This window comes from Sturnira hondurensis, unplaced genomic scaffold, assembly GCF_014824575.4.
Source record: "Sturnira hondurensis isolate 20B ecotype Veracruz unplaced genomic scaffold, ASM1482457v3 Scaffold0022977, whole genome shotgun sequence".
Classification (NCBI taxonomy): Eukaryota; Metazoa; Chordata; class Mammalia; order Chiroptera; family Phyllostomidae; genus Sturnira; species Sturnira hondurensis.
Window position 1 is genome coordinate 1135391 of NW_028095608.1, and position 15094 is coordinate 1150484.

The following is a 15094-nucleotide window of genomic DNA, read 5'->3' on the forward strand; positions in this document are numbered from 1 at the left end:
CATTCTGACAGACACCACAATCCGTATTCTATCCCATTCACGGGCTTACATTATTTTCTTGGTCGCTAAGGCATTGGTTTGTTATCTCTGCAACCAATGCTATAAAGGTGGATGAGATCACCCTAAGCAGGACATGGAGTGATTATTCCGTACCTTGAAGAAGGCACATAAAGCTTGGTTGGAGAAGAAACAGTGAAGAAAACTGAAAAGGAAGACTGTACAAGTCACAGAAGCTAAAATGTCCTCCCTTTAAAATAGGGGTAAACGCCACTTATTTTCCAGTCTCGATCAGGATTAAATGCGACCACTTATGTTAATCTTAGCACAGTGCCTGCCCAGAGTAAATGTAATTGGTACACATTTGGTTATTTATAGTTTATAAGAGTATGCAACTCTTTTCTAATATGATGATGTACCAAAACACTTGTAAAACTTACTCAGTTTATAAAAATTAATTTGAAAAACACAAATGCAAATATTGATTAGGTGATTATGTCAATACTGTTTGATTTAGAACACAATGTCATACTCTGGTTGACAAGATTATTCATTAACGTCCAAAAGATCTCAATTGTGGGGGGGAAGATAACATATCTCAATAATCTTGTTTTTAAAACATTAATTAAAACGTATAGTCAAACAGATTACTGACCTTTCCATGTTATAGACCCACAAATATTTTTCTCATTATCAAAGAAACTGTTTAGAAATTATGGTGAAAGAATCTTCAATCGATACTGAAAATACTAACAGTGAAAAATTTAATATTCCTGTTGTTTTAAAAAACACACACAATACTGTTTTTTTAAAACATGTTGACAAAAGAAATTCTTATAAGAATCTTAGTGCTTCAGGAAAGAAGAAATGATCACAGAGACTAACGTTTAAGCAGACTGTCATTACCAAAGATTGATGAATTACTTAACCTTCTGCTAGTCCATTTCCATGTTTCTATCTAAATGAGGATATATAATTACACCTACCTTGTGATCCTTGTAAAGGTCTTAGCACAATCCTACACACAACAGGTATCCAATAAATGTTGAATGGATAGGTAGAAACATACGGAAGTACATAGGTATCATAAAGTATTTGTGTTTGTTAAAACAAGTAATTGCCCTCACTGGTTTTAATCATAATTTATTGAGTGTTTATTTTCCACAAAATACTACACTATGCACTTAAAATAAAGAACACAAAATATGTTCACTGAAAAAATGACAAATAGACACCATTTGCAGACAACAGCAGCAAGAAAGATTCTGTTCTTCTTTTGCAATCTTTCGCATAGTAGATTTATGACTTTTCAAAGTCTGTATTATACATCTTTCAACACAGAGAGCAGTTCATTTAACTCCCACATACCTAGCCTCTAAAGCAGAGGTGTCCAACCTTTTGGCGTCTCTGGGCCACAATGGAAGAAGAGTTGTCTTGGGCCACACATTAAACACACAAACACTAATGAAAAAAAAAACCAAAAGATCTCATAATGTTTTAAGTAAATTTACGATCTTGTGTTGGTCTGCATTCACAGTCATCCTGGGCCATGTGCGGCCCACAGACCATAGGTTGGACACCCCTGCTAAAGTTATGATGATTTTGTGTTTCTTAAATGACCTCAAGAGTTCTGTGTACTCAAAGATGATTTTGAAAGAACTAAATGATGCTAAAATCATTTGCCATTTTGTACCTATGAAAAACACTAAGACAATTCTTTCTTTCATGAACTTATATAGCTGAAAATTAAGCTCTTGTATACTAAAGTTACTCACCAATGCAGGAAAATATAGTGCTTTCTTTTTATCCAAACTAACGTAATCTACACATACAACTTTTCCTAGTAGCTCATCAATCTGTTTCCTATCATCCTCATCTTCATCACTGGAGGATGAAGAAGACTCTTCCTCTGGTCTAGGGAAAGAAAACAATAAGATATTTCCACTTAATTTCACAAAGAATGAGCATACCAAGTTGATGAATATAGGTATTCTAGAAATCTTACCTATTTCCTATATCTACAGAAGAGCTCATTTTAATTTCAGTTTTCTATATATAGCAAAATATACTAGATTCTGCTCTCTGATTAAGAAAATTAGAGTAATTTCACACTTTCAGTACAAAGCTAATTTTAAAAGGGGAAAGGCAGACCTTTATTACTGGGGCTTAGAGAAGGGACAGGATACAACCTGATAAGACATGATCGCTGTTATCACCAATATCAAATATACGCAAGTACTCATAAAATGCACGATATGATTCTTTTACATTATGTTAAAAATTTCTTCCAATTATATTGTATATTGAACTAGTAAATTAGAAAGATGTTAGGAAAAGGATCTAACACTGTCCATTTGATGTTAGAGAAAAGTAGAATAAAAAGTAAAATTATTTAAAAAAACAAAAGAAACACAAAACAAAAAATTCTCTAACTCTGGTTCTAAGAAGGCCCACAATCAGTATTAAAGTAAAAATTGTAATAATTTTCTCAGAATAAGACACTAAAAATGTTGAATAGACTGCGATGTAATTTCTTTTTTAAAATAAAACAGAATAATGGCTATTACTGCTTCACTACAGAGATGAAAACATTGTTGAGATAGTTGGCAATGACCAAAGTTCACTGACAAAAATGTAAATTGACAGACTTTTAAAAAAGATTTTATTTATTCTCAGAGAAAGGAGAAGGGAGAGAGAAAAAGAGGGAAACACTGATGTGTGAGAGAAACATTGGTCAGTTGCCTTTCAAACGCCCCCACCAGAGGGCCTGGCCTGCAACCTGCATGTGCCCTCACTGGGAACCGAAAGGAAAACTTTCTGGGTCCAGGCCATCACTCAACCCACTGAGCCATGCCAGGTAGGACAACAGGTTGGAAAAAAAACTTTAAATAGGATTTTTCTATTTGGTTGGCTAGGATAAATCCAGCATATTCTATATTTGTCTTTATGCCTTTCCAAAAGGATGACAATATAAATGTCATCCTTTTATATTTATATATCTCAAATATAAAGAAAGCAAAAATTATTATAATATTAAAGATTTTATAGTGATATGGAGAATATCACTATTTGATTTCAATCATCAGTCAAGTAACTTAAGAATTATCCCCTGGGGGAAAAAAAACTAATCTTCCAAGTTTGCTACTGAGTAAACTACTGTGGTTCAAGTGACACTTAAAGCAGTTTAGCCCCTACTAAGGAGGTGGTAGGAGAAACCGACTACCTCCATATTAGCAGAGCATAAAACCTTAAAACAGGCACATAGCTTGGAATAGTAATGACAACTTCACAAGCCTGATTCCTACACTTAATTAGAAAAGCATTATCAGGACAACGACTTTTATTCCTCCACTTTCTAGTGACTGTAGATACAATCAGCCTTAAAACCATAACTACTGCTCTAAAGAAGTCATAGAAGACTCATTTCAGCTAGGTTTTACGGATGTCCTTTATGTCATTATCATTAGCAAGAGAGAAAGGCACAATGTCACAGACAACATCTCAAATCTGTAAAATGTAGAGAAAACTGGGCTTTATTTGACTAACAAAGTTATCTATACCTTCATAAAAGTTCTAATTGCTTTCCTAAGACTTACCAAGTGTGAAGGCTTCAGATGCCAGAAAGATACAGACTGACTGGCAACATAAAACATCTACCCACCCTCCTTGGTAAATGTCCACATTCCACTCTAATGCCATTCCTCACTTAGAGACTAGATTAGATTCCCTTCCCGTCATCCATTCCAGACTTTACTCCAGCCACATGTGCTTCTCTCACCCGTACCCATTCTTCTGCCTCTATTAGATTGAGTACATCAGCATACTGTTACTTCCATAGCATGATGTTATTTCTCCCACTTAAAAAAAAAATCCCGACTTCAGTTTCTCCACCAGATACTGCACCCCATCTCTCTACCCCTCTGCAGCAGAACAGCCTGGAACCCTCTACTTCCACCCGTCCTAAGTCTCTGTTCAAATGTCATCTCGATCAGGCTACCCTGACCATTTTATTCAAATTTACAACCCGCCTGCCCCAGTCTCTTGTTATTTCCACACTTAGCAAATCTAGCGTATCATATAATTTATTTGTTTCTTCCATTTTTGCTTTATTCTTTATGTCCCCTCATATGAGAGAATGAATATAAGCTCTAAAGGCAGACATTCTGTAAACTTCCATTTTGTTCACTCATAGATTCCAAGTATCTGAACAGTGCTTGGCACAGCATAGATGTTCAAGAAATATTTGCTGACTAAATAAATGAACTGAATAGACTGAATGTTTTCTGCTATAGTACTGATTTTATTTCCCCTGAAATCACAAAATGTATACAATCACTGTAATGTACACAACCAGTGTAAATCACACCATTATACCTAAGACTCCTTTAAGTTTTCCTTTCAGAGAAGCTTAGCTAGGAAATTATTTACACACAAGTTCTCAATAAACTGGTGAACTAAAATAAGCAAAGAGAGCAGGCTTCTCGGTGTTTATTCCCCTCTGACATGATGGCTTCTTTGGTGACAAGGTATTTGTTTACAGAGCCACATCTGATGATGCCACTGGAAACAAAGCTAATGACATAGAGATGTTTACCACAACAGATTAATAGCCAATCACACATCACTATTAATTTTAAATTAATTGTAAACCAAATGAGAACTTTAGACAAAACATGTGCCATAGAATAGCAATGATCAGATGCAAATAGAAAATTGAGCCAGGAACTTCACAAACTCAGTCTCTGAAATGCAGTTCTTACTTCAATGTCCTTATTACTTCAGGCAAGTAATTAACTCATTTCAAATTTTGTGCAGTGAATTAAAAATCTGTATTAGTTGGTATCAGGAAGACCAACAATTATAGCTTCTATAGCTTTTAGAGGTTAAAACATACAGAACATATGGACATGTATACACTTACCAATAAAAGAATTTTAATTTTCCCCCCAAATTTTTATCAAGAAAACCAGAATCAAATCCACACATCAAAATAAAGCAGCAAATAATAAAAAGATCTTCTGGAATTAGATAATGGTGCTAGCTGCACAAATTTGTGAACATATTAAAAAGCACCAGACACTGTACACATTTATTTATTTATTATCCTCACCTAATGACATTTTTCCATTGTTTTTAGAGAGAAACATCAATTGGCTGCCTCTCATACATGCCCCCGACTAGGGACTGAACTCGCAACCTGAGTACTTGCCCTGACTAGAAATCGAACCCACAACCTTTAAATCTACAGGATGACGATAAAACCAACTGTGCCACATGAGCCAGGGCTTTTGTTTTTTTAAACGCTGTACACTTTTAAAAAGGCTGAAGTTTATATTTGAATTATAGCTCAATAAATTTTTTTAAGACCTGCAGACTTGTAAATACCAGGTTCAAATCACTCCTTTATTGGGAAAATCTCAGCACCATCAATGGGCAAAACCTGTATCCATAAATAATCCCTAACAAGAATCATTATAGGCCTTATTGTGCTTCATTCTTTTCCTGAAGGGGAAACAGCAGGTAGACTGCTTTCCTACCGTCACAGGTGCACATGTACTTTTGCCCGGTTATTGGAGAAAACTGGGTGGGGGAGGGAACACAAACAGTTCTACACTTCCAGGCATTATATTCTCTAGGCAGAATCAAACAAAACCTCTGAATATAATGGGTAAATTATCAAAACAAAATTCAGTCAGGTTATACACTGCAACAACCTGCTTTAAAATTTTTGAGTTAAAGGATGATAATCATTAAGAAAATACTTGGCCATGGCTGGTGTAGCTTAGTGGATTGAGCACCAGCCTGTGAACCAAGGGGTCACCAGTTTGATTCCTGGTCAGAACACATGCCTAGGTGTGGGCTGGGTCCCTGGTTGGGGGCATGTGAGAGGCAGCCAACTGATGTTACTCTTGCACATAGATGTTTCTCTCTTTTTCTCCCTCCCTTCCCCACTGTCCGAAAATAAATAACACCTTTAAAATTAAAAAAAAATGATTGAAGTATATATACTTGAATATATTAGGATTAATTAAAGACACACTATAAATAAAACTCAATTACAGGAAGGTGTCAAATATAATCAATTTTGGAATACCTGAGGCAAACTACTGGTAAGTGGATTAACAGTTGTTAAAAGAAAACAAAGGTACTGATATACTACTGTAACAATGGAGTCCAGGGAATCCTGGGAAAAAGATAACCTTACTTATCTTTGCACAAAACAAAAATTAGTTCTAAATAAATGGCAATCAGGGAATCATAATGAAGGTCTTTTTTTTTTTGGCTTACAATGGAAGAGGAAATGAAGGTCAAAAAGCAAGACTTTGTTGTAGAAAATCACTGAAAAGTGAAAGTGATTCTGGGAAGGAAAGTCTGAGGAAGCGTAGGTAAGGAGATGGGCATTTCACTGTGGTGCTTGCCTGTGGCGCGTATGCACTGAAGCTTAAACTAAGCGCAAAGCGAGAACATTGTATTATCTCTTGGCAGTGGGAATGACCACAGTGACGAGGGGTAGAAACAGCATGCACAAGGACACTGATGAGCTGGGCTTCATCTCCTACACCAGAAACTCTCACCCTTTAGTTTGCCTTCATACTTTGCACAAGTAAAACACAATCTCAACATCAAATCTCTCGTTACACACAGAGATTATAACATGAAAATCTCTGACTTAGGATGTCTGCTAGAGTCTTTAGAAAGCAAAGATCAACCTGCTCAGTGAAAACTGCATTTTTATTTTCAGATACTCAAGAAAAGGAGACCTTAACTAAGAAACATAACAGACTTTTTATTAGATATGATTTTGGGCCACATTTATAAATCTATTTGACAGTCTATAAACTACCTTATTTTCAATTTATTTGTATACTTTTGGATAACATTCGTAGAAAGGTAAAATATATCTAAATATGAAATGCATTACTTTCAAAATTAAAAAAGAAATTATTGATGTTTTAAAAAACTCTTTCCTGTAATATGTATATACAATAGAAAACAATATGGGAATGTTGTTTTTAAAAATAATATAGTCCAAAACAGTCCTGTCAACCATAAATGCTAGTAAGCAGAATTTTTATGTACCACCTATAAACGAAATGTTACATACTAGTAATTTGACAAAAATTTTTTCATTCATTTAACCTTTGCAACAACTCTAAGCCACATCACTAACTCTCAAGAGCTAGAGCAGTGGAAACCTTCGCTAATGAAGTAATTTTACATTAAATACCTACCCCCCACCTCACTGTTCTGAGATCATCAGTCACAGTTAATTAAGATCTGACTACAGAACTATATACAGGAAGACTCTAAAGACCAAGAGCAGATCAAATTTTTAATTTACAGTTGAAGTCATTAATTTTCAAAGAAATATCAAAAGATTTATTTATAAGGGTTTCAGTGAGTATTCTAAGGCAACATAACAGCCCTCTGGAACAAAAACCTGAAAACAATATTAAATAATGATACCTAATAATCACAACAGAGCTCTTTCATACTAATAATGCCATTGTACATTCTTCTTTTAAACTAGAACACTCATTTTTAAATGACATAAGTAGAAGAGAAAATAATAGTTACAACCCCAGTAGCCTAAATTTTTAGGCTCATGAGCCTAAAAGTCACCAGCAAGCTAAGTCACAAAGAGACATCAAGTGAAAGTCACAAAGAGACACAAGTGAAAGAAATTATTCACCTAGTAATTAGGAAAAACATTTTCTAAAAGATTCAGTGAGGGGGGGAAAAAACCCTCATGGCTTGAATCTTAAGTATAGTAAAAAAGTAAGAAATGTTAAATATTTTTTCAATGCAAGGATTAAGTCTTAATTTCCCCCCTCAAATGAGTAATTAATTATTTACTGTTAAAACTAATTGGGAAAGTAATCAAAATACTCTTCAAAAAAATCAAAACAGTCAATCAACTGAATGGGAAAAGGCCTATAGGACACAGGTGAGTTCAAGTCCTGGTCCTTTTCTTTCCTGTGTGCCTTGAATTAGTTACTTACTGACTCTGTGACCAATTTCCCCAATTTTTAATAAGGATAAAACTAATACCTACCTTCATGGGTTTGTTCTAAGGCTAAAACTAAGTAATATGAAAAATAGTGCTTACCCAATTTCTATCTCCAAAGCTCAGTCACAATTTAATACCTGATTCTGTATATTGAATGAAAAAGCATTCACTTACACTAAAGTTCTCAATGATTCCACTAATATTTATTTTATAGCTATTCTAACAACATTTAGGCTTAGCCACATTAAAATTTTATCAAAGTAAAATATTCAAAACTGTTTTCAAAACAACCTCCAACTGAATTAATGAAAAACTACATTCTCCTGGCCCGTTCCTTCTAACTTTCTTCAGCTTCATGGGAGGCAACGGTTTTTAACTCTTTCAGTTCTTCCTCTGGCTACTATCTTACGTCTAAATAATATTCCCATGCTGGTATTTCTTTATTTATACATTTTAGACATTTATTCTATTGACTTCTCATTGTTACAAGGACATAACTTTTATATTTAAACCACCTTCCACCCTCCACCCTAATGATATAGTTTTCTTTTCTAATATAATTTTTGGGAGGAATTACTGAATGCCCCCCATAATATTCCACTATACTAGGAATCAAGTCCTCCTCTTTAATAAAGACTTCCATTCATCCATTCTGCATTCCACTGACTACTAGTATCTAGTTACTCGTGAGAAGTCTCATGCCATTCTGTCTCCCAGGCCCTTGCAGTAAATTTTTTTTTCTAGATCTGTTTGAAGATGGTTTCTTCATCTCTGATGTTCTGAAATTTCATGACCCCTTGATCCTTTTTAATTTGGCCTTTTGGAGCCTGGGCACATTTCACTGAAAGTGATTTGTTAAATGTGTAGAATATGTGACACAACTGTAAGACGACATGAAAATAAGTAAGACAATTCCCGTCAGTGAGAGTAAAACTATCAGGAAGGGAAAACATTATAATAAGAGGTGAAATACTGTCGATGACATTAAGTAAATGCAAAGAATATAGAGAAAGTTCAGAGGATAAAAAATGTCTGTTTTCAAAGAAAGAGTGGAAAGACACGAATGGTTCACATCAAAATACGAGCATTTATGTTGAGAACTGAAGAATGAGTGGGACAGTGACATGGAAGGGTGGCGTCTGAGACAAGAAAGCATGAATAAGAGCATGATATCAGGAAAACTAAAGATGTATTCAGGGAACGTTGACTAGCTCCATTTTGACTACAGCATCGAGGCACATGTGGGGAGAAACAGGAGGTAGAAACACAGCTGTTAAGGTTGGTTGAACACGGACAACCACAAGAACCCGAGGAGTCTGGTTCAATGCTAAGGAGTCTGCCATTATTATTAGATCTAAAATCACTATTAAATCCAGTTAGCATTTCGTAAATTACGATTTAAAATTAGTAACTAGTAAAACAATACTAAAAGGAGAAATGAATTCAGGGTTAACTAACAGTCATGAAAATGATGACTTACATATGATTAGATCTTCTTCCTCTATTTGTTTTCTTTCCTATGACTGGAGTGCCAAAATGTTCAGGGTTGGTGAGTGGGAGCTGGTCTAATGTCTGTGGGTAAGAACATAAACCCATAAAAAGTTATTATGCTGCAAGTTCTTTCTTCATTTTAAACCAAATCAGTTTAAGAATATGCTTAGATTTTGAGGTTAAAAACTCCCAAAGCAGACTAAAATACAACTTTCCTAAAGATAGAAACTCTCATTTCAAAGATAAAAATGATTAAGTCCAATACTGAAAAAAAGGTGAAAAGAAGTGTAGGTGCTCTCTCTAGATGACATCATTATCTATTTGAAGGTTGACAGACTTCTAATAATGATTAAAATACAAAACTAAACAAACACAACTCACTGGAAATGCAGGCTGAGAGAAACGACACCCATACACAGGGACCTAAATACTCCTGAGCCAGCTGTGGCTCAGATTTTTCTTGGCATGCAGGGAATTGTAACACATGAAATAAATTCTTAATAAGTAACAGAAACAAAATGATCAGAATAAACATCCAACTGCTTAGAAAAAAGGCTTCAGATAAGCTTTATTATTACCTTGCAAACATTTTCTGCAATAAACCTTCACTAAAGAAAGTGTAAAAATCAGGTTTTCTACACCTTAACATTTTATTTTCTTTTTTATTTTTTTCTTAATAATTTTTATTTATTTTATTTATTTAATTCTTGTTCAAGTAGAGTTTTCTGTAACATTTTATTTTCCCTCCTTTCCTATCTGCGGTAATCAACATTGTGCTCAATATAAAGATAATAATCAATAAATGAACATCTCTTCCTTGTCACTGACTGAGCATTCACGTCAACCCATTTGTCCCTAACCCATCAAAATTATGATGTGCAGCCAAGGAAGTGGCTGATGATTAAAAGCAAAATGAAGACAAAGGGATTCCAAAAATTATTTCTGAAGATGTTATTCCAACTTTATTTCTCTGTATATCAATTCTGGTAATATTCCTATTTTTCTACATTTTAAAGATTTTCCACAATTGCTATTCCTTTCATCCTTCCAATAAAACCTTTGCTATTATAATTTCTTAAACGTGGGGGGAACTAAAGGTCCCAGGAAAACTGCCTGGATAAAAGTGAGAGTGAGGAACTACTTAGGATAAAGACTTCTCAAACTCAGAAACCACGGTGTTATACGAAACACTGCCCATCAACTTTGATTTAAAGATCAGATATCTAAATACACACTAATGCTAAAATTTAAAAGGAAACTTTTAACTTTATTTGTAACACTGAGGTAGGTAATTCTGTTGAAACCATGATAAACTGTGTACAGGGAGGCATACTAACAAGCTACTTTGTAGGATTCATTAGAGTATACGTAAATGTATTTAAAGTACTTACATAAGCAACAACAAAGAATACAGTACAGGAAAACAGAGCTAGCCATAAAGCATCAAATAAATCTAATCTTTCCAATTTAGTTTGTAAATGGGGCATTTCCAAATATTCGGAGGCAGAAGTTGGCCCAAATATAATAATGTGCCAGCAGAAATTTAGAAGTCACCTGTCATTAATTCCTAAATACGCTTCCCAAGGGTGGAAATTTCAAAGTACTGTATTTGGTAAACAGGGAAAATAAAGTAATCTGGATTTACATTCTGCCAAGCTCACAGGTGAATTAAATGACCTGCATTTTACTAAGGTTGCACTCTTGTAAGCAGAGATTCCTATTATTTTACAGGGTGGATAAACATAAGTTTACAGTTGAGAGTATGCAAAACAGAGTTTATTCTTGTATTATTTATTTATTTATTTATTTATTTATTTATTATTGTATTATTTACTTGTATTACAACTATAAACCTACCTTTGCCCATCCTGTACACTGTGATTTCTATTCTAAGCATCTGCTTGTCATTTCACTTGTGCAGGGGAAAAGAATCTAGGATTTCTAAAGAGTTATCTAGGAACCACATACCACATACAGGAATTTTCAAATAAACCGCGTTCTCTCCCTGGTATGTATGTAACAAAGAGTGAGAACAGTAAGAAGCTGTATCTCTGTCCTGGCCTCAATCTGCACCAAGCACAGGACAACCTTTTACTTCAAGTGATGAGAAAGACAGGGAGGGTAAAAATTGTCCTGTCTCATTGCAAAAGAGCAAAAACCAGAGAGTTCTGACTATACTAAAGGCTAAAGAAAATGCCACAGGCCTAGGGCACAGGTGGCAAACGCAAGGCCTGTGCGCCGAATCTGGCCCTCTACCTCATTTTATGTGGCCCGGCACCTTGTTTCTACCAGGCAGCAGTGCTGAGCTCCTTGCCCCTAAGTAAGGAGCAGTTACATTTATACAGACCTCAAATTACATTTGGCCCTTTGAAGGCAACCACAAGGCTGATGTGGCTCCCAGTGAAAATGAGTTTGACACACCGACCTACAAGAAAAATGGCTGTAGCCCTGTTACCAAAAATGGGCTGCAGGAAATAATGAAGCTGGGATCTTATCAAACCTTTCCTTAGAGGTTTCAATTCCACGTAGTAACTGCACAGAGAATATCAGCTGATGAAAGCACTTTTGGATAATATTCAAACTGTGAATCATCTGTAGAAATACTCAACTACTCTGACAGATGTCAGTGGTGGGCAACACCCTCACTGAGCTGGTCAAGACCAGAACCAGCGATTTTAATGTTGGAATTCCAGCAGACTGAAGTGCTTCTGTGATCTCTTATCACAGAAATCTTGAATTTAAGTCTTTGTTTAGGTATGTGGCTTATTGATGGTATACATGACCCAAAATAAAGTCAGCATTATGAACCTTTTCTCTCAGAGGCCAACGTTATTACTAACAATAGCAATGCTGAGTAATCTTGCAAAAAATTAAAGCTGTTTTTTAAAAATATCAAATAAAGGCAAAATATATAGATGGTAGATTAAATAAATACACTCCCGGCCATGTCTTTAAGAGGTTAATGCATTTACAATTTTTAAATATGCTCAACTGTTTGATTAACGCTTTTTCTCCTCTAACAGGTGCTAAGTGACCCTTGCGCCCCATTGCCTAGCACAGTACCTGGCATATGGGACCAGGATAAGGAAAACTGCCAGCATTCCAATCACCCTCGTGTGTAAGATGCACACAGTAAAACTAAGCCTCCTCGAAGGCAAGAGGAGCCACAAAGATACTTGTCTGTACTGCTTCAGCCTTTACACTGTAACTATCTTATTAACTACTCCAATTTAAAATTCTCCTGCAAAGGCAAAGTTAATATTTTAGATATTTCTCTGGATTAAATAAGACACATGCCTTCACAAAACAAATAAATCAAGTTTTCAAGCCTTCTATATTCACTGACCCACTATAACTGTACACATGTTCTAACTAAGGAAAATGAAATTATTTCTAAGAATTACCTAAACTCAGAAAGAATTGTTACTTCATCAGTGTAAAAAGCCAAATTCACTGCATCTGCCCTATGCATTTCCTAATTTAAACCTTCACAATTAACTCAAAAAATATTTATTAAAGGCTTTTCTGTAGAAAATACTGTTGGAAAAAGGAGAGTCTATTAAGACAACAAATAGAGAAAATAAAAAAGTAATCAAAACATCATACAACAATAAGAGAAGGGCAAAAGCATCAAAGGATAAAAAGATCAAATTTGGTCAGAGAGCTCAGGAAAGACACCATGGAGGAGGAAGCGTTTCTAGTGGCCTCAAAGGGAACAGGGCTCAGAAGCAGCCAAACATAGTATAAACCACAATCAGGAAATACCAAGTAGTCTTCTTATAAGGGAAATAGTGGAATATGAGACTGAAAAGATAGGCTGGAATAATAATACAGATTCTGAATTGAAATAGAAATTCAATCATTTAAGGGAAGAAAAAATACTTTCAAAATGACCAAAAAATGCCATAAAATAAAGTCTAGTGGTTTAGTAAGTAAGTAATATTAAATGTCCCCCCAAACACTGTTTTAAATAGTGACTAGAAAAAAATCATGGTTGGGGCACACTGTACGTGAATTTTTACAGACTTGGGGGACTAGATAATATAAAACTATTTATAATAATATGTCCATTAAAAAAATTCTGAACAGCAGACTGCAGATTTATAAAACCTGGTGAACTCCCCATTCTTAGTAACTGAACAACACCTTTTAATTTTAGAGCATAGATTTGGTACTAGGAAATACTGCTTTGAGACCCAGCTCTAACGGGCTGGTTCTTCTAATAAATAGAAGAAAATAATGGTTTCTGTTTTATAATGTGCATGTAGTTATGTATGTAAACCTGTAAAGCACCAAGAAGTGCAGGTATTTCCCTCATTTAATCATCCAACGAACACATACTCAGTTCCCACTCTGTACCAGACACTGTTCTAGGAACTGGGAACAAAGTAGTGACCAAGACATACAAAACCCCTGCCCTTGTGACACATTCCAGTACAAAAGGCAGACAATAAACAAATAATTAAGCACCTATTTGTATTCGGATGTCAGAAAGTGATACATGCTATAAAGAAAATGAAACCAACCCCCCCAAAATTAAGAAGGGACAATTTTAGAAAGAATAGCCAGGCAAGACTTCTTTAAGGAGAGGCCGTAATCATATCACCTATTAGCTATGGTAGCTAGGGATTGCTTGTGGTAAGTAACTACATATTTTAATGATGATGGGGTTCAAGTGGATTATAAATCAGACATCTCTTTTATATAATCATTTACATATTAAAGGAATCTATATAAAAATGACCTGATGGTAACAATTAAATAAGCCCACTGTATTTTCTTTGTGAACAAATGCTTACAAAACACTGGACAAAAAAGAATACAGAACCTGGCACTCAAAAACACTAAGCCTTACACAGGCTTCACAGATTATGTTATAATGGTATTATGTATTAATGGATTTTTCTGATTAAGAAATAAGTAGCTTGATTTGAGGGAGCAAAACTTTGCTCCCCACAGTAGCAATTATTAGGAGACGCTCACTCATGAAATGATGACTTACCTCACTCTCGGCGAAATGCCGCTCTCCTTTCAGGCACAGGGAGGATCGCCTCAGCGTCTTCTCATCTCCATCGTCAAAAACTACAGGAAGAGGTAAAAGCGGAAAGTACTGAAGAGTTTTTCAAAGGTGAACATGATGATATAGATTACTTAATTTTTTAGTGCAAATAGAGCTACTGTTTAAAAAGATTACATTTGAAATTCAATTTACATTTTATGTTTTCTAATAGACAACTTCAAACATACAGTATCTTTCCCTATTTCTAGCAAAAAAGAAATAATACACCTTAAAAAAATCTTCCTTGAAATAGAAAATACTGAATAAAAATAAGTCAGCATTTTAAGACAAAACTATTTAAATGCTAATTAACCCTTCTCAATGTGGTAAAGGAAAGACAAGTTTTCCTGCTGGGAAATACCTAAGAAACAGAAAAAGCACAAGTTTATATAGTCAGACTGCCCTTTAAAAAATTACCCTATTTTTATTTAAAACGGGGTTTCTCAACCCCAACACTACCATTTTGGACCAGGCAATGCTTTCCCGGGGGCCGTCCCGCACAGCACACCACCACACAGCATCCTTGGCCACTAGAT

The 15094-nt window shown here is 35.1% G+C and overlaps 1 protein-coding gene across 4 annotated transcripts in view; it reads right to left on the reverse strand.

The window, feature by feature from the left end:
* Positions 1–15094, reverse strand: part of ARID4B (AT-rich interaction domain 4B) — a 140453-nt gene that overhangs the window by 57127 nt on the left and 68232 nt on the right. For all 4 annotated transcript variants that reach the window (XM_037037328.1, XM_037037329.1, XM_037037326.1 and 1 more), the window contains exons 6-8: positions 14502–14581; positions 9489–9580; positions 1773–1911 (exon numbers count right to left, since the gene is read on the reverse strand). In XM_037037328.1, the coding sequence (XP_036893223.1) occupies positions 1773–1911; positions 9489–9580; positions 14502–14581 (311 nt within the window). The remainder of the gene's footprint in view (positions 1–1772; positions 1912–9488; positions 9581–14501; positions 14582–15094) is intronic.